Below are 20,277 nucleotides of genomic sequence, written 5' to 3'. Positions count from 1 at the left end.
ACACCTCCCACAGAAGCCACTCCACAAATCCATGTGGACTCGCCCAACCTTGTGTTTCTTCCCATTTTCTCTCTGGTTCATTGCCAAGATCCGCCAACGGTTCCTAACTTCATGATCTTTCTTGCTACCCTCACTGAACTGGCTATCCGGACCTGTCAAATTTCCCCCCTTAAATATAGCTGGACCTGGACTATCTTTCTATCACTGCCCTCTGCATTCTGCCTTTTCTCTTCTCTTGTCTGAGCTACTGTAGTAGCCTCCACATGGGTCTCCCATCATCCAGATGTCCCTCTTGCTAAGACACATTCTGCAATGCTGTCCGAGGTTCTTTTAAAAAAATCCCCATTCTTGTCATGTCACTGTCTTGCTTCAGAGGAATCGTGGCTCCCACTTTGCGCACAGGCGAAAGACTAACTCAACAACATTCATGGGTTTGGGTCATGTGGGTCCCCTGGCCTTTTCAGGTACACCTCTGCCTCTCTCCCAGCGACCACTCTGCAGTGAAAGTCAAACTCCCCCCACACTGAACACTCTGGGCACTTGCAGTCCCCGAGCCTTTGCTCATGTGGTCCCCTTTGCCTAGAATGCCCTCCCTTTCTCAGTTGAGGAACCTCTTCTCAGTCCTTCCAGAGACAGCTCTATTTCCTGTGTGGGCCAGCACTCAAAATTCAAGTGTAAAATTTTGTGGAACCAGAGGATTCCCTGGGGAGGTTCCTCCTCTTTTCCCTCATTTTCTGGCCTGTCCTGGGACCACAGAACAGGTGGAAATCACACATTCTGTTGGACATTAAGTCCTTAATGTCCTTAAGTCCTTAAGCTTATTTTGCTTAAGGACTACTCAAATGTTCACCTGTGGTAGGACCCTCTTAATAAGGCCGATTTTTGAAAAATCTTTATCAGGGCACCTGGATGGCTCAATAGGTTAAGCGTCTGCCTTCGGCTCAGGTCAGGATTCCAAGGTCCTAGGATTAAGTCCTCCAGCTCTCTGCCCGGTGGGGAGTCTGCTTCTCCCTCTCCTTCTGCCCCTCCCCACTGCTCACGCTTGCACACATGTGCTCTCTCTCAAATAAATACTCAAAAATAAAAACACTTGTTCAAAATAGCTTCTTTCCATCAACAAGGAACATGTGCGGTTTCCTGTGTAATTACCAGACATTTATAAACCAGAACAGAAACTCTGTTAGCTTGATTGCAGGACTTAAGGAAGCGAAGTGTAATTAGCATTGGATGATTCACACCTTGGACCCTGGAACCTGTCCACAAAGGTTTCCACCGTTTGGCTACCAGGACAAAATCCCCAAGTAAAATACTCTTAGGATTATAATCGGTAACTTCCTGACTTGGAACTAATAAAGTTTTGAAGATTACATCTTGTCTTTTGAACTGGACCCTTACATTCCTTAATGCCATAGTATTCCTATGGACCATGGCTATGTTAAACAATTAATGCCTTATTTGGGGAAGTGAATTTGGCACTTGGGAGGCACTGGTACTGTAGCAAAGGTCTGATTTATCCCAGGCTTGTGGACTGACCATTTTATGGCTGCATCTTGTTCCCAGGGTATGTCTAAGTCACATACTGGCCCTCCCAGTCCTAAATCCTTGAGAATTAAAACGATCCTAGGAAGTACGGCATGGCGTTTGGGCTAGGAAACAGAGTAGGCCCAGGTGATAGGACATGCCTGAGTCCTTGTTGAGTTCTTTGGGAACTTTTGGGACCTAGAGGTGACATGGCTGGACTGGCTGAAAGGGGCTCAAGGAAGCTATCTTCTCTGCAGATGACTATTCCTGATGACCTCTCAGTGACCTCCAGTGGTAAGCCATCTTCTGGCTCTTCATGGACCTGACAGGCTTGTGAACGGGCATAGGCCCAGCCAGACATCACTCCCTTGAGTGTTAATCACCCGCCAGGGCCAGGGTCAGTTCCCACAGACTGCTGGTGCAGAGCTGTGGGGCTCAGACATGGGTCAGACTGGATCTGGATGAGACAAAGAAGCTGGAGGCAGAAAGGGGCCTGGGCCCCCTCTGTTCTGTGGTCTCCCTGGCAGAGAAGAGGCATTTGGGAGCCTCACTCTGCCCTCTGATTTTCTTCACTGAGCAAAATCAAACACGAGTAGGTAATCTGATTTTCTTTCAATTCTAAAGCAGTGTTTCTCGAAGTGTGGACTCTGGACTAATAGCATCATGATACATCCCTAGGAAACTTGATAGAAATGCAAGCTTTCCAGCCTCACCTCTGCCTACAGATCCAGCAGTCTGTGGGGCAGAGCCTAGCAATCTGCATTGTAATAAGCCTTCTGGGTGTTTCTGCTGCTGCTCCGTCTGAGAACCCCCTACCACACGCATCTTCATGTTCAGTGCTGCGTGGAGGCAGGACAGGCTAGGACAAACAGATGTCTAAATTCTGCAGGCATAGAGATGGAATATTTCTCCTCTTCTATCCATTTAAACTGGCTGCTAAATGTAAAATTGTCAGGTTCTTGTAATTATACATTTGAGGAGGAATAATAAAGGGTGTCAGGCTTCTGAATGGGGGTTTTGAATCATACAGTATAATGAGTTGAGTTGAACTTTCCAAACATCAGGCCAAAGCCTCCTGTCCACAAAGGGACAAGCGTAAAAATAGTTTAGCTGTTTCCAATTGGGACCAAATGGAAACCATCTGGACTCCACCCTCAAGAGACTGATATGAATCAGCTCAATCTGAATCTCTATTTTGAAACAAGTAGAACTCTTCTACCAAAGACCAATCTCGCCCCACAACCAAACACCTTATGACAGTGAAAGTAATTATTTAGTATGGGAAGCTGGGGTTTTTTTTCGTTTGTTTGTTTTACCTGCTTTATGAATTCTAGAAAGCATGAAAATGGTCTGCTCTGACAATAAGCTGTAAGATAAATGTATATTAGATACAGGCTCTTCCTATTGACTCCAGGCACAGGATGCTGGGGAGACAGAAGACTTCAACGGATCCCACTGTCTATCGGATTAAGTGCCAACTCTTGCCTGACTTGCAAAGTCTTCCTCAATGTGACCCACCCTTTTTGTCAGGCATACCCTCCCACATCCTCTGGTTCCAGCTAAACTTTGTAGGCTTATGGGCTTGCATTGTTAAACCATCTCTCCCCTCTTACATCCTTCCACCTTTAAGTCCTTTCTTTCCACACATCCATTTAAAGCTCATTCCAGGGCGCCTGGGTGGCTCAGTGGGTTAAGCCGCTGCCTTCAGCTCAGGTCATGATCTCAGGGTCCTGGGATCAAGTCCTGCATCGGGCTCTCTGCTCAGCAGGGAGCCTGCTTCCTCCTCTCTCTCTTCCTGCCTCTCTGCCTACTTGTGATCTCTCTCTGTCAAATAAATAAATAAGATCTTTAAAAAAAAAAATAAAATAAAGCTCATTCCAGTTCCATTCCCAGTTCCAACCCCGGGGGGTAAGAATGTCTTTCTCAGAATCTAGGGTCCATGTTTGGCTGTTGGCAGATGCTGCCTTGTGCGGCTATTTATTTTCCTAGGTGTGCTTCCTGTTTATAAACTACACTCTGGGCCCCCTTGTTATGAGTTCAGTTGTGTTCCCTCCCAAAATTCCTGTGTTGAAGTCCTGCCTCTCAGGCCCTCTGAATGTGACCTTATTTGGAAATAAGGTCATGGCACATGTGATTAGTTAAGATGAGGTCATACTGGATAAGACTGGGCCCCTGATCCAGTATGACTGATGTCCTTATAAAAAGGGCAAAATTGGACACAGACACATACAGGGAGAACGCCTGGGGAACATGAAGGCAAAGGTCAGGGTGATGAATCTGTAAGCCAGGAAACACCAGATTGCCAGCAAACCACCAGAAGCTAGGAGAGAGGCAAGGAACAGACTGTCCTCCGAACCTCCAGAAGGAACCAGCCCTGCCAACATCTTGATCTTGACTTCCAGGGTCCAGGACTATGACACAATGTATTTCTGTTGTTTAAGGCCAAAAGAGGCAAGTCTGATGTTTTTGTGCCAGGTTTTAACAGCTGAAAGGTATTATTGTGACCTGGCCCTCAACATGGCTCTTATTTAAAAGCTGAAGGATGAACAGTTGTATTGTTCTCTTTTTGACTTTTCCCTCAAACTACCTACCTTCCATGGGGGTTTAACTCCTCCAGGGCCTACACAGGGGCGTGGGGGTTTGGAGGTTTGGGGTAGGGGGTGGCACACAGGTGGGGTCATTCAAGACTACATTCAGACTCTGTCATTGCCTACTGAAGTTACGCATGCATTCTGTGTTTTTATATGTAGGAGAAGCGTTAGCTTCTTTTTTTTTTTTTTTTAAAGATTTTATTTATTTATTTGACAGAGAGAGATCACAAGTAGGCAGAGAGGCAGGCAGAGAGAGAGGAGGAAGCAGGCCCCCCGCTGAGCAGAGAGCCCGATGAGCAGAGATCCCAGGACCCTGAGATCATGACCTGAGCCGAAGGCAGCGGCTTAACCCACTGAGCCACCCAGGCGCCCCAAAGCGTTAGCTTCTTAAACATAAAGACTCTAGGGGCACCTAGGTGGCTCCTGTGGGTTAAAGCTTCTGCCTTCAGCTCAGGTCATGATCCCAGGGTCCTGCCATTGAGCCCCACATCCGGCTCTCTGCTCAGCGGGGAGCCTGCTTCCCTTCCTCTCTCTCTCTCTGCCTGCCTCTCTGCCTACTTGTGATCTCTGTCTGTCAAATAAATAAATAAAATCTTTAAAAACAAAACATAAAGACTTTAAAGTATTAACCAATTTCTTTAGCCTTCTTTGCCATTCATTAATTTAAAACTTTTTTTAAATCAGGGAGACTCAATAGATAGAAGTGTCCAGAGCTTTTCTCTAGCCTTGAGAAGCCTTGAAGCTCCCAGACAGATTTGGCCCTTTTGGGCTTCTTGCAATGGCAAGTTAACCACACAGAGGGACACACACATTCAGCGTTTGTCTTAGTTAAACACTTGCTGTTAGGTCTAGATGCAGAGTCAGAATTAGTGACCCAGCAGTCTTCTGCCCTCAGGTGTCATCTGGCCCATTATAAGGACTGTCCCCGGGAGAGCCACCTGCCTTGGAGACACTGACCATCCTTAACCCCACAGGAATCCCTGCCGACTCCTCTAAAAGGAATTTTGGTTGACAATATCCCCAAACCGTAACTGTCTAAAACAAATGATAACCTAAACTGGTTCTTCTTTTCCGTTTTTTCTCTTTTGATAGATTTTCCGAAATCTATTCGCACTATCCAGTGGAAAGACTGTATTTATGCCAGACAACAGAGTCAGGTCTGATAAATTGTCTCCCTTTACATTTTCAGTTGGCTTTTTAGCTCACAGGAATCTGTATTTCTCTAATTCAGAGAGATAAGGTTAATTGAAGGGCAGGAAAAAGACTGCACCACACGAAAACAGATTAAAATTGAGGAAGAAAAAGGCAAAGGGTAAAGAGCTACACCACAAGGGACTCTTAACCTTCCACACACGAGTTGTAGGGAAAAAAATAAAATGGACTAAAACAAAACAACACCAATTTAGGTTAGCCTAAACCCTCTAAACAGAGTTTGCCGAAGACTATGCTCGTGACACAACTAACGATCATCTAGCGCTCTCTCTTTATAACCTCAGAACGGGACCGCTGGAGTGAGATTTAGGGAGCTGTGAGTGCGAGTTCCTCAGTTTGCCACTAGGATGCTGAGACACGGGCACAGCTTCCCTACCACTTTGCTGTGAATCTTTAAGACTTGGAGAGCTCCTCGGGGCACCCAACTGGCTCAGTCAGAGGAGCATGCAACTCTGGATCTCAGGGTCGTGAGTTCGATTCTCACATTGGGGGTAGAGAGTAGGTACATAAATTTAAAAAAAAAAAAAAAACTTGGATAGCTTCTTGTTTCATTTAATCCTGCTCAGACATTTTGGAGTTGGTGATTTCTTAAAACTGCCTCTGACAGACTCTGTTTCTGATTCTGAGCAGTAAGGGTAGGAGAGAAGTTTCCAAAAGGAATTTAGTAAGTCCGGCTGTCTCTTTAATGCAGAGACATTCCCAAATCAGTCCACACCCCAGAATTGATTTTGGCTTGCTGAATGTGCTGAAGACAAATCCCTCTGGTGGATATGCCTAAGGTGCTCTGTGTTTGGTTTATAGGAAACCATAAGACACCGGGTCTTTTTCTCTCCACAGGAGTTTTTCTGTTTGGGGTAGTTACTGTAGTAGCAGGAACTAACAGCCCATGAAAGGTGGAAGGGATTTACAGATGAAGGAAGACGAAGGGATAGTTGAATCCACAACCACATACCTTTTTTCCTCCTCTCCTTCCCTGAAGTAGTTTTCTGTGTTAGAGTTCCAGGCGACTCTGTAATCTGGTTCAAAGCCGAACTGCCCCTCTGTTTGGCTGTGTGGAAAAGAAAAAGATGGGGGGGGGGGAGGGCCTGTTCAAAGTTGTATGAATGGGTTTTTACGCACTTCACTATTGATTATTTCCTTCAGTTTACGTACACTTGGGACAGAGATGTTTCTCGTAAGAGGATTATCCGACCGACCGATTGTCAAATCCCCTTCACTTGGGTTCAGTCCTGTCTTTTTCATCTTGCTCTCTCTTCAAAGGCTTAAGGAGGAGAACATTCAACCAAGTAAACCCCAAGTATCGTCCTAAAGGCCTCATGTAAATGCTCTTCATTCCACAGCTGCCCTCTATTAAAAGTGGCTCCAGATCTCTCAGATTTGTAAGAATGTAGCAGACAAATTTTTGGCATATTTTTAAAAAATCTGAATATGTTATTCTAGAGTCATTCTAGACCTTTCCTTTTCTTTCCTTTCTCATGTGCCCCACATCCCAAGCAACAGGAAATGGGACAGATGTGGAACTTGACTTCCTCTGCCACTTGGGTAAACCCCTCTCACCTCCCACCATCACCTCCCACTGGATGACAAGAGCCTCCGAATGGGCCTCCCTGCCTACCACCTCCACCCAGTCTGTTTGCTACACAGATCGAGGGGTCCTTCTCAAGCCTAAATAAGTCCTAACTCCTGCTCCTTCGTTGCTAACAAGCCCTAGAGCCCTTATCCCTGTTAGTGCCCAGGTACCCTACTGCTGCTTGTGGATAGGTCTTGGGTCCTTCGTGCAGGCTGTTGCCTCTGCCTCGCGTGCTCTCCTCTGTTACAGTTCTGAGTGCTGAGAAATCTTGTTCATACAGATGGGGATAGAATAGGGTTGTCAAACTTAGCCCGCTTTGTCCCCCACACATACAGGACATCAAGTTGAATTTAAATGTCAAGTAAACAAAGAATAATTAGTTAAGTATATCCCAAACACTGCATGAAATGTAGTGAAATGAATCTAAAATGAAATGAATCTAAAAATGAAATCCAGAACCCTTCAAATCAAGCCCTTATGCTCCTCTGGGCATAAGATGAAATGTACTTATAATAATCATCTAAAATTCAGATTTAACTGGGTAATCCTAGAAGGAGTTTTATCACAGCGGTATTATTACATTCTTTGAAATCCTGTGTGATAAGCTAAAAAATCACATTGTGGTGGGGTGCCTGGGTGGCTCAGTGGGTTAAGCCTCTGCCTTCAGCTCAGGTCATGATCTCAGGGTCCTGGGATCAAGCCCTGCATCGGGCTCTCTGCTCAGCGGGGAGCCTGCTTCCCCCTCTCTCTCTGCCTGCCTCTCTGCCTACTTGTGATCTGTCTGTCAAATGGATAAATAAAGTCTTTAAAAAAATTTTTTTTTAAATCACACAGTGGTGGATCAAAATAAAAATAATTTAGAAGGATCTGTCAGTTGATAACTCAATTAAACCCTCTTTCAATTTTCTTAAAACCAAAAATCGGAAGCCTCATGATAGCTAAAAACCGGCATGTCGCTGAGTTATCAGAGTAATTCCTTTTCTTTAACACTTCCACTAATATTTTGAATTGTCTCCATTTTTGTACCCGAGGGAAGACAATGTCTGCTCTGATACTGCATGTGAAAAGAAGAGTCCCTTTCTTTTGCAAAGTAGAATGATTGTAACCCAGGAGTACTAGGTCCTTATGAAAGTTCAGAATCTGGACATTTCTTGAAAACAATCCACACCTCCTCGAACACATCCCCCCACCCCCCCGCCTCGGTTTTCACATACTCTGTGTCTTAGTGCATTTGGGCTGCTAGAACAGAATACCATAGGCCAAGTGGCTTCTGAACAACAAACACTCATTGCAGGGAAGTTCGAGATTCAGACACTAGAGGATCTGGAGTGTGGTGAGAGCCTCTTCCTGATTCACAAATGACCATCTTCCAGTCATAAGCTCACATGGCAGAAAGGGTGAGGGAGCTCTCTGGGCTCTCTTTTATGAAAGCACTAATCCTGTTCAGAAGGGCTCTGCCTTCATCACTGAAAGACTTTCAAAGTTCCCGCCTCCTAAACCATCATCTTGGGGATTAGAACTTCAACATATGAATTGGGGGCAGGACACAACATTCAGTATCTAGTACCCCTGCTTCATGACAAGAGCTGCAAAGGACAGGGGCCAGGCTCGGTCCAGGGGTCAGGCAGGTTGAGCACAGATTGGTGTGGATGGCGGGTCAAGTTCCTCCGCTCAAGAGTCACATTTTGGGGGTGGCGGGGCTGTTCAAGACTCACCCGTGACCAGAAGAGGGCTGGAAATATTCCATTATTATTATTATTTTGCCTCCTGTGCTTCTTTTTTTCATTTATGACTCTCCCCCTGGGTAAGAAGTGAAATCAAGATGGGAAAACGACCTGTGCCTGAGCAGAGGTCTATCCATCCAGCTCCGAAATACAAAGTACTTTTACTCTGGGCAGGTATGGACGTTACTGGTATGGACTACATGTTTGTAATCCCCAAATATTCCAATGTGGGGTCCCCAGTGTGGCTGTAGTTAGAGATGGGGCCCCTAAGGAAGTCATGAACGTTAAACAAGGTCATAAGAGTAGGACCCTGATCAGATAGGGTCAGTGTTCTAACTGGAGACTTGCTAGAAAGCTCTGGCTCGCTCGCCCTCTGCTGACAGACCTGGGAAAGGCCACGTGAAGACACAGCACGAGGGCGCCCTCTGCAGGCCAGGGAGAGAGCTCTCACCAGGAACAGACCCCCCCCCCCCCGCAGGCACTCTAATCTGGCGCTTGGGGCTCCCAAAACTGCGAAAAATGAATCTGTTTAAGCCTCCCAGCCCGTGTTATTTTGTTACGGCAGCCAGCCCAGACTAATACAGTTACCCAAAAGGATGCAGAAGAGCTAAAATGTACCAGCTGACCTCCTTAAAAATCAAGGTTCGAGCGAATGAATAATGAGAGAACTTCACAGAAGTTCTGCGAGCTGACCACTGACCACAGGGCCCAGCCCATCTGGGGCAGCTTCCACCCTGTTCCGGGCTGTGATGAAGGATGACAGGGCAGCCGCTCCCGGAGGTCAGCTCTGCCTCGCGCTTGCTTGGCTCTCTGGGAAAACAAATCCAGAACCCTTCAAATCAAGCCCTTATGCTCCTCTGGGCAGAACCCCCCGAGATGGAACAACCAGACTAGGAGACCTCCACGTTTCCTCCCCACGCTCTGTCCCTTCTTTGCCTTTCCAATTCCACATCTCACACCTGGGCCTGCCTGCCCCATACCAATCCCTTGAGACAGTGCTTTTATATTGCCAATTCTTTTTCTTTTCTTTTCATTTCTTTTTTTTTAAAAGATTTATTTATTTGAGAGAGAGATTATGCGTGTGTGTGCACACATTCAATTACTTTTCTTAAAAGACACAGATTTACTTGGTTATTTCAGTACTGAAATTACAAAATAGGACCTCATAAATAGGACCCTGGCGCCAGTCTTGTAAAAATAGAAGAGGGAAAGTCATTATTTGGATAGCAAACATTGTTTTCCAGCTTCCCTTTGTATATTTATTGGGTTGACTGAAATGTCAAATTCAACAAATAACCTATAGAATTCTGATACCAGGAAAGTTCCTAAAGGGAGGATAACTATTGTATTTATGAATCTCTCATAGTTATAAGTTCTTTGTACTCCCTTCCACAACGTAGCCTTGACTTCAGCTCTTTTTTTTTTAAGGTTTTGATTTCTTTTTTTTTTTTTTTTAAGATTTTATTTATTTGTCAGAGAGAGAGAGTGAGAGAGAGCAAGCACAGGCAGACAGAATGGTAGGCAGAGGCAGAGGGAGAAGCAGGCTCCCTGCCGAGCAAGGAGCCCGATGTGGGACTCGATCCCAGGACGCTGGGATCATGACCTGAGCGGAAGGCAGCTGCTTAACCAACTGAGCCACCCAGACGTCCCTCAGCTCTTTTTTAAAATAGTGCAAGTCAGTGAATCCTTTTTAAAATTGAGATAAAATTAACAGGTAACATTCTATTATTTTCAGGTATATGACATCATGACTTGATATTTGTATATATTGTGAAATGTTCACCACGGTAAGTTGACGCCTATCACAACACATGGTCACAAATTTTGTTTCTTGTGATAAGACCTTTTAAGATCTACTCTCTTGGCAACTTGTTCTTTTTAAGATTTTATTTTTTAAGTAATCCCTTCACCCAACTTAGGGCTTGAACTTACAACCCCTGAGATCAAGAGTCGCACACTCCACTGACTGAGCCAGCCAGGTGCCCTCATGCAACTTCCAAATATGCAATACAGTATATTTAACAGTGGTCCCCATGCTGCACATTAGCCTCAAGCTCTTTATTTTCATTTTTTTCCAGCAAGTAGAGTGACTGTGTTCGCCAACATGCCTCAAGTTTACTCTCCCGGAAAAAGGTTGTTATGATAATAATGATGACAGTAACGATGATAATTAATGTCCCTCAAGTACTTACTACATGCCAGGCTTCATGCTAACTGCATCACATTATACCACTTCCTCATCACTGAACACTCTGAGGTAGTTATGTTTATTTTGTAGCTGCAGAAGCTAAAGTTAGATCAGTTTGATAATTTGCCCAAACTAATGCACAGCTGGGTAGGATTTGAACCCAGAACTGATTCTAAGTCTGTGCTGTTAGCCACTTTCTATAGTTTCTGTTAACAATGATTCAAAGTAGTCAGCTTTCAAATGGGTCATGAACATGTGTATTAGGGATCTATTAAAAGAAATGATCAGGCTTCTATAAGGGAGTAAGCACCTGTTGTTCTTGTCTGTCCTGTATCTGTCCTCCTCATTGGCCTGCTTCTTGGACGGACCACCACTCCGCTCCCTGGCAAATCACAGGGTTCTGGTTTGGCTGCCCACCAGCATGCTCCTCCTCACCCCCCCGTGGCTATGTGATCAGTCCTGGCTAATTACACCTTAGCACATCCTGTGCTGTAAGGACTGGTCTGAGATATGTATGTGACCCAGGGAGGGCCATTAAGAGCCTCCCTGGGGGATCTGACTCACAGTCAGTGGGAGACAGAGGCTCACACTTTCTGGCTGATAATAAGTCATGATGTTAGAGCCCTGGGACAGCTGGCAGACGTGTCAACTGCTCTTTCCTGCCTGGAGAAAGGCTGACCACACTGGGATGGAAGGCCCACACTTGGGAGGGAGGTTGAATCAAAAGCAGCAAACTTGGGGTCTCCTGATGACATTGTATGAGCCCCCTCAGTTCAGCTATCTCTGAAGACAGCTGTGGACATCTCAGTTATGTGAACCAATAAGGCCCTGTTTACCTTGAATTCTGCCTGGGTCGTTCTCCCTCCGAACTGAAGAGTTGTGATTAACATGCCGTACTAGTTCCCCCACTGCAGCTAGAACAAATGACTGTAAACTTAATGGCTTAAAACAGTACAAGTCTATGACCTTACAGATCTGGAGGTGCCAAGTCCGACATGGGTCTCACAGTCAAGGCCTTGGTGGACTGTGTGTCTTTTAGTGGCTCTGGGGAAGAATTCCTTGCCCGACCCTTTCCAGCTCCTCGAGGCCACCTACATTCCTCGGCTGGCTCCTGGCCCCTTCCTCCCATCACTCCAACCTTTCCTTGCACAGTCACTTCTCTTGCGAAAGTCTCTTTGCAAAGATGCTGTGATGACACTGGACCCACCCAGAGAATCCAGGATAAACCCCTGTCTCAAGGCCCTTAATGTTATCATATCTTCACAGTCCCTTTTGCCACGTGAGGTAACATAATCACCAGTTCTGAGGATTAGGACAAAGACATTGCTGGGGGCCCATTATTCTGCTCTCATTCAGACTCAGGAAAAAGAATTTCCACTGCCCACCAGGAAGGTCACTTTTTTTTTTTAAGATTTTATTTATTTATTTGACAGAGATTACAAGTAGAGAGGCAGGCAGAGAGAAAGGAAAGGAAGCAGACTCCCTGCTAAGCAGAGAGCCCAATGCAGGGCTCGATCCCAGGACGCTGGGATCATGACCTGAGCCGAAGGCAGAGGCTTTGACCCACTGAGCCACCCAGGTGCCTCTAGGAAGGTCACTTTTAATTGCAAAGCAGTTTCCTTCTTTTAGGTAGGCCCAAAGAGTGGAAGGTCCAGGTCCCCAGCACTCACCCTTCAGCTGATGAGGGTCTGGTGGGGCCATGGCCAGCTGCTCTCTCCCCTGCATCTCTGCATAGTCCGCGATGGGTCTGAGGAGAGCCAGAGCTCCGGAACATTGTAAGAAATTGCCGTCGAGGTGCAGCTCACTGGGGAGGGGTGAAATACACTGGTCATTTGATGTTATTTTTACCTCTGCAAATGTGGCATTGAGGTCTTCACCTCATAAAATACTAGGCCTGGTTATAAGATAGTAAATAATCATAATAGATAGTAAACCACATTGTAAAAAACAGACCTAGGGACCATGTCATAGGGCCCAAAACATGCCTATAGCATAATACCTTTGATTCTCAAGTATAACTAAAGGATCTTTCTCTTATCATCAAGAAAAAGAAAACAAAAATAACTGGAGGGTAGAAAAAGAAGGCTACAAACATAGTGAGAAGAAGCTGGGGGGAATTAGTGGGTTAGCGGATTTTGTAACCAAGCTGGTTAGGTAACTGAAGAAAGAAGGGGGGAGGCGAGCAGGGGGTGCGTCTCACCTGATGGCGGTCTGGCATATGATGGCACCCAGCCAGGGTCCGCTCTGTGGCCCCAGACCACAGTAGCGCAGACTGAGGGCTTGAAGCCTCTGGTTGTTCTCCAGGCCTGAGAAAAGACTCTCAACTTCTTCCTTTCCAAGTCTAAAAAGAAATGATGGCAACAAATAAGTGACTTTTATAAAACCTATGTCACTTGTTGGATAATTCATTTTAAGGGACTCCCTATGGCAGAACAGATTTTATGGGATCTTTACTTTGGGTTCCCATGGCCGGGGCTAAGGGGATGAGCTGGGTGACTGGGGGCGGGGGTAGCCTGCATGTGGAGGAAGGGGAACCCAGAATCTGTTTCCCAGGGGAAGGGAGCAGGGCATGGTTTGAAGTACCCATTCAAGGGAGCAGATAGAGAGCGAGATCTGGATCTGGAAGACAGGAGAGATTGCCTAGCTGGCAGGGATGAAGGGGTCTGGGAAGACCCCAGCAGCAGGAGGCTGTGTAAGGAGAGAGCAGGGTCTGGGAAAATTCAATCTCTTGGCCCTCCTTCCTGGCGCTGTCCTGCCCCTCACCTTCTCACCTAGTCCTTCAACTTTGCGAAGGACTTGTGCCCACGCAGCCTCTGGGTACAGGCATTAGGTCAGGAATGAGCAACAATGAGGTAGAGGGACATCTTCCGCACATTTGGAATGTCAGTGTCTGAACTTTCAAATGAGGTGCATCATATTAACAGAAATGACTTCTTCAATTTACTAGTTCATGTTACTACTTGTAACAACACGTAGTTACAGAAGGCAGCTACTGTGGTGGGTGTGGGGAGGCAGCTGCATATGAGAAAGAAGGGAATCCTGCCTGGTGGGCTGCAGGGCCTCCCAGAGAAAACCGGAGGGAAGTCCCCAGAGGCCAAGAACCTACAGTTTTACCAGTGCTGAGGTCTCAGTGGTGATTCCCAACCACCCAATCCTGACACTCACGGTGTCTTGGGAATAGCCAGATTTCAACTGACAATGAAAATAAGCTGTTTTGGGGCGATGGGTGGCTCAGTAGGTTAGACCTCTGCCTTCAGCTCAGCTCATGATCTCAGGGTCCTGAGATGGAGCCCCGCACTGGGCTCTGGGCTCAGCATGAAGTCTGCTGGAGACTCTAGCCCTCTCCTTCCACCCTTTCCTCTCTCCCTGCCCCTCCCAGGTGAATAAAATAAACTTTTTCCTAACATTCGGGATTCCTTTTTTCTCCCTTCTGTCTTCCTGCCAGTGCAGGTCTCTGGGTCCAGCACAGGAGCTGGAGTCCAGAAGGGTCTCAGCAGGTGGGCTGGTTCTGCCCATTGCAGTGTGGAAGCTGGAAGACTCCGAGGCTGATCCTCAGTCACTACTGGGTGTCCTGAGGACATTGGCCTTCTGCTGTCCTGTGTCAGGAGACCCTGACTGAGGCTCCCCCAAGCGTCTCAGAAACATGGAGAAACTCCAGAGATAGTCCCGCTACTCAGCTTTTGTGGATAGACTTGTCACCACCAGGGCCCTAATCCCTAATCCCACATCACATAAGCAGGTTGAAATTATTTATGGATGGCACACTATAAGACCCCCCAGCAGCCTAGTATCACGGATCAGAAGTGGGCTCGGATTGAGGGGGCTGGATTCACATCCAGGCTCCATCCTTAATAGCAGAATGGCCTTGAACAAGCCAGTTAATCCCACTGAGTCTTTCCTCATACAGAGTCAAGGGATAGAAATGGTACATACCTGTCATTATATATCCTACATTCATACGTAATGGTACATATCTCTCTGCTGTTGGGAGAGTCAATGACATAACCTGTGCACTGTGCTTGGCACCCAGTTAGCACTCGATAACAATTAGCTGGTATTATTATTATTATTATGATTACCCCCTGACCCTCCCCTCACAAGACTGGGCTCTTTTCTTCCCTAACCCCACACCTTCCTTCCCACCTCCACTCCTGGTGAATAATGGTCTGTCCTGAATGGGGTCATGGTTCCCCTTATCCAAACCACCACTAAAATCTATATGGACATTTTTTGTGATACCAAGGCTGTATTTTTTTTTTAAGATTTTATTTTATTTATTTGACAGAGATCACAAGTAGGCAGAGAGGCAGGCGGGGGGCACGGGGAAGCAGGCTCCCAGCTGAGCAGAGAGGACAATGTGGGGCTCGATCCCAGAACCCTGAGATCATGACCTGAGCTGAAGGCAGAGGCTCAACCCACTGAGCCACCCAGGCGCCCGACACCAAGGCTTTCTACCTTGCATTACATGTACCCTAGAGCACGTTCCACATAGTCCTCTCTACTATCCCGAGGGCTTCCTTGTTCAGGGCCATTGCCTTATATGTATTTGTATCTTCCTTAGTGAAGAGCACAGTGTCTTGCACAAACAGGCCGTTGACAAATATTTGTTGACAGAATAAATGAATAAAAGGAAAGTAAGGAAGGAGGAAGGAGGAAGGAGGGGTGGGAGGGAGAGAGGGAGGAAGAAAGGAAAAATGAAATAAAAATAAAAAATAAAAAAATAAAGCCTCTTTTTGAGAACCCTGACATTTACTCAGGAACATTAGGTCTAAGGAAGTTTTGGAGTTTCCGCTTCCAGTGATGACCAGATGAGGCACAAGGAACCAGGCCACTGCCCTCCCTGCCTTTGCCTCCCTCAGCCGAACAGCGGCAGAGCCCTGAAGGAAGCCCGCATTCCAGCCTCACCTGCTGTAATCGAGGATGAGAGAACGCAGATGGCTGCGTGGCAGAGCCCTCCCGAGTCTCCGGAGAGACCACAGATCCATCCTGCAGTCAGTGAGCTCCAGGCTGGTAAAGGGGCAGGCGGCACTCCCCTTCAACTCCAGAAGTGAAGCCTAAGAAAGCGAGGTGAAACCGTGCTCACGCAAGGGAGACAACATGCTCTGTGTTTTCACGTAATGCAAAAGCCCATTATGTTCATTACCTCAACAGTTCGCCTTTAAGACAACTTTCTAATTCCCCCAAGGAGAAAGTGGCATGAAAATAAAATAACTGCCCTTTAAAAGGCAATGTGAAGAATTAAATGGGAAACACCAAGCTTTGTGATGAGATGAGATACACTGCAGCTTATCTTTCTCTGTCATTGGGGGCTGAATTGTGTCCCCCCTCATTCATACATTGAAGTCCTAACCTCAGAATGTGACTGTATTTGGAAACAGGGTCTTCAAAGAGATACCTAAGTTAAAATAAGGACTTCAGGGTGGGTCCTAACTCAGTAGGATTGGCTTTCTTATAAGAAGGAAATCTGGACACAGATATGTACAAGGGGAAGACCTGAGAATACAGGGGAAAGGCGGCCATTTACAAGCCAAGAAGAGTGGCCTCAGAAGTCACCAACCCTGCTGACACCTTGAGCTCAGATTTCCAGGCCTTCATAACTATGAGGAAATGAGTTTCTGTTGTTTAAGCCATGCAACCTGTGGTTATGGTAGTCCCAGCAGACCAATACAGATGTTGATATTCTAACCCACAGATTTGTCCTCCTAGGGTTGTGTCCTTTCAATAGGGAAGTACCGCCATGCCAACCTTTGTATAACTAGGCAAAAATTATAATAGTCAGATTACCTCCTAAGTATTCATTGTTACTGGTATTAGGATTTAGAGGCCTCCTCAAAAGTACACCACACAGGGGCACCTGGGTGGCTTAGTTGGTTAAGTGTTGGACTCTTGATTTTAGCTCACGTCGTCTACGGCCATACCACCCTGAATGCGCCTGATCTCGTCTGATTTTAGCTCACGTCATGGTCTCGGGGCCATGATCTCAGGGTCCTGGGATGGAGCCCCATGTCAAACTCTGTGCTCAACAAGGAGTCTGCTTCTCTCCTCCTCTCTCTGTCCCTTCCTGTGCTCAAACTCTCTCTCAATCTCTCTAAAATAAAATCTTTAAAAAAAAAAAAAAAACTAGACCATGGAAATTTAGCAACAAGGTGTTTCTCATGGTGAAGCCATGGGACTGGGGGCAACACATGAACATTTGGAACAATGTCAAGGTCTCTCAGTCCCCTGAACAGAGGGGCCTATGACAAGGACATTTCTTGTGGTAACAAGGATCCCAGGGACAACTAAATCCCTACCTGACAGAGGGAGGTATTTAAAGCTACAAATCACAAAAGCCACCTTTTAGCAGTGAGAATCACCGCAACCTAAGGATTTCTTCAGTTCAGAATTTAAACCGAAAAGAGGCTTTGGTGGGGTCGGAAGGATTTAGGGATTCCTGAGGCAATGACATGTTGGTTAGAGATAGGGCTCCAAATTATAGTTTGGCTGAGAATATAAGTGCCCTTGCAGCCTTAACTACAGAGCTGGCGTTTGAGGTCTCTTTTATGAGAAAACACCTAGCTTAAGTGCTGGGTTGGATTTCGCAAGCTGTTGTTTCTGACAGAGGAGGCAGTGTGGGACATCACTGCCAATATAAGTAACACTGGTCTGTGCAAAACTGGCTCTCAACCCAGGTCCCAACGGTCTCAACTAGTGGTTTGCAGTGTCACTACTGGGGCACTAGGCCCATGTGGGCAAGACCACAGCCATAGACCACAGAATTCCTCAATGGCCTTCAGGTGACCAAGAGGGCTACATTTTAAAGAACTGCTAAGGATCACTGTTGATATGCACGGACAGCATTCTATGGTCTGCTTAAATGGACTGGGTCCCTGGACTGACACCTTCAAAAAAAACAAATACAAATTCTGATTATGCATTAAAGATACCTTTTTAAAAATTTATTTTGAATTGTGGTCAAATACACAGATAAAATTTACCATCTTAACCATTTTTGGGGTACAGTTTAGTGGCATTAAAGACATTCACTGTTGTTGTACAACCCTCAACACCATCCATTTCCAGAACGTTTTTCATCTTGTAAAACTCAGACTCTGTACACATTAAAAAATAACTCCCATTCTCCCCTCCCCCACAACGTCTAGCAACCGCCATTTTATTTTCTTTCTCTATGAGTCTTAACTACTCTAGGTACTTCCTATAATACAATGATATAGTATTTGTCCTTTTGTGACTGACTTATCTTACTTAGTATAAGTTCCTCAAGGTTCCTACATGTAGAATGTGTCACAACTTCCTTCCTGTTAAAGGCTGAATAATATTCTATTGTATGTATATCCAACATTTTGTTTTCTACTCATCTGTTAATGGACATTTGGATTGCTTCCACCTTTGGCTATTGTGAATAATTCTACCATGAAGATTAGTGTACAAATATCTTTTTGAAATCTAGCTTTCAATTCTTTGGGGTAGATGTCCAGAAGTGGGAATTGCTGAATCATATGGTAATTCCATTTTTAATTTTTTAAGGAACTTCAATCCTGTTTTCCATAGTGGCTACACCAATTTATATTCCCATCAACAGTGCACAGGTTTTCCTGTGCTGTCCATGTCCTGTCAACACATTATGTTCTATTTTTTTATAGTAGTAGCCATACTACTATATGAGATACTATCTCATGCCATACTAGTTGACATGAGGTAGTATCTCATTGCAGTTTTGATTTGCATTTCCCTAAAGATTAGTAATATTGAACATCTTTTGTGTGTTTATGATTTATTTGTATCCCTTCTTTGGAGAATGTTTACTTTAGTCCTTTGCCCATTTTAAAATGAGGTTGTTTGTTTTTGTTGTTGTTGAATAGTAGGATAAAGAAATTACGGTATATTCATATAGTAGAAAACGATATAGGGGCACCTGGGTGGCTCAGTCAGTTAAGCGTCTCACTCTTGATTTCAGCTCAGGTCATGATCTCAGGGTCATGGGATAGAACCATACATCGGGTTCCATGCTCAGTGCAGAGCCTGTTTGTCCCTCTCCCTCCCCCTGCTTGGGTTCTCTCTCCCTCTCTCGAATAAATAAATAAAATCTTTAAAAAAACTATATAGCAATGAAAATGCATCAACTATAGCTCTACAAAAGTAAAATATGATGACTCATAAAAACATAATGTTGTACAGGCAAAGAGAGACACAAAAGAATGCATACTGTATGTTGCATTTTTTAAAATAAACAACAGGTTTATTTTATCAAACATTATAGTTTTGGGCGCCTGGGTGGCTCAGTGGGTTAGGCTCGGGTCATGATCTCAGGGTCCTGGGATCGAGTCCCGTATTGGGCTCTCTGCTCAGCAGGGAGCCTGTTTCCTCCTCTCTCTCTCTCTCTGCCTGCCTCTTTGCCTACTTGTGATCTCTCTCTGTCAAATAAATAAATAAATAAATAAATAAATCTAAAAAAAAAAAACCCAAACATTATAGTTTTACCTGGTTTTTTGGTACTTTTACATAACTTTGAAATGTTTCATTAAAAGATACATTGTCTTTTTAAAAAAGAAAAGCTTAGAGCATATCAGTCAACAACCAAATGAACTGTAGCTGGAATACGTGCTATTATGTTATATTCAATTTTAAGTTTAATTGAAGGAATACTTCTAAAACGCATGACTCACCAGTCTGGCAATCTCTGGGTTGCTCAGTTGAAGGCTCCAGATACAGATCTCTTTCCCCAGCATATAACACTCATCTCGAATTGTCATGAGCAAAGGTTCTAAGGAAATGGGTAGGACGCTTATTGGGGAGTCTTCAGGTCTTACAAGCATAAACTGGAGTGTCAGAAAAAAAGTACAGGTGGGAATCATAAAGAGATGTCCATGCATAGAGAAAGAGTATTGTCATCAGACAGTATCAGAACATTTGAAAAGGCAATTAGCTTTGGATCACACGTGCACTGGGTGGTAATTCAATACAAACTTATGAATTTCTTGCCATACGCAAAAGCAATCTTACAGGGCACAGATTTTTTCATCAGGTTTCTACTCATTATTGGGTAATAAATCAATTGAGTAGGTTGTAACCAGCTTTTTTTCTCTTTCTTTAATGAAATAGAACAGAAGAGAAATTATCTGAGCATATCCTATGCAGTAAAAAAATAATTGTCTCATGAGACTCTTACTTTAGTGATGCTCAACTTCAAAATGGAGGCCCAACCAGAGCAACTCCCCCCCAACATAAACAGCCCATATGGTCTTATGATTCACACCAGTATTTATACATCGGGTCCTGATGTTATTTGCATTTCTGATAGTGATTTTAATTTAAAATGTTTAGAAAGGGACTACAAATTTGAAACATTTAAAATGTTTGCTGAAGGGACTACAAATATGAACAAGGTTTATGATTAACTTTTATCATTAAGTAGTAGAGGCTAATTATAAGATGTACAATAGAAAAAAAAATAAAGTTGTAATTATTTTA

At 44.9% G+C, this 20,277-nt stretch overlaps 1 protein-coding gene across 5 annotated transcripts in view; it reads right to left on the bottom strand.

The window, feature by feature from the left end:
* Positions 1-20,277, bottom strand: part of LOC122908554 — a 46,595-nt gene that overhangs the window by 20,902 nt on the left and 5,416 nt on the right. For 3 of the 5 annotated variants that reach the window (XR_006384978.1, XR_006384977.1, XM_044251503.1), the window contains exons 3-7: positions 19,473-19,625; positions 15,712-15,860; positions 13,007-13,147; positions 12,477-12,610; positions 6,277-6,372 (exon numbers count right to left, since the gene is read on the bottom strand). Coding sequence is in view for 1 of the 5 variants with exons in the window: in XM_044251503.1 (XP_044107438.1) it covers positions 6,277-6,372; positions 12,477-12,610; positions 13,007-13,147; positions 15,712-15,860; positions 19,473-19,625 (673 nt within the window). In the remaining 4 variants the exon portion in view is untranslated. The remainder of the gene's footprint in view (positions 1-6,276; positions 6,373-12,476; positions 12,611-13,006; positions 13,148-15,711; positions 15,861-19,472; positions 19,626-20,277) is intronic. The other 2 variants (XR_006384980.1, XR_006384979.1) reach the window with 2 other exon arrangements.

This window comes from Neovison vison, chromosome 6 (assembly GCF_020171115.1).
Source record: "Neovison vison isolate M4711 chromosome 6, ASM_NN_V1, whole genome shotgun sequence".
NCBI classification, from domain to species: domain Eukaryota; kingdom Metazoa; phylum Chordata; class Mammalia; order Carnivora; family Mustelidae; genus Neogale; species Neogale vison.
Note: the sequence above shows the minus strand (reverse complement) of the source record. Positions and strands in the feature narration are given on the sequence as shown.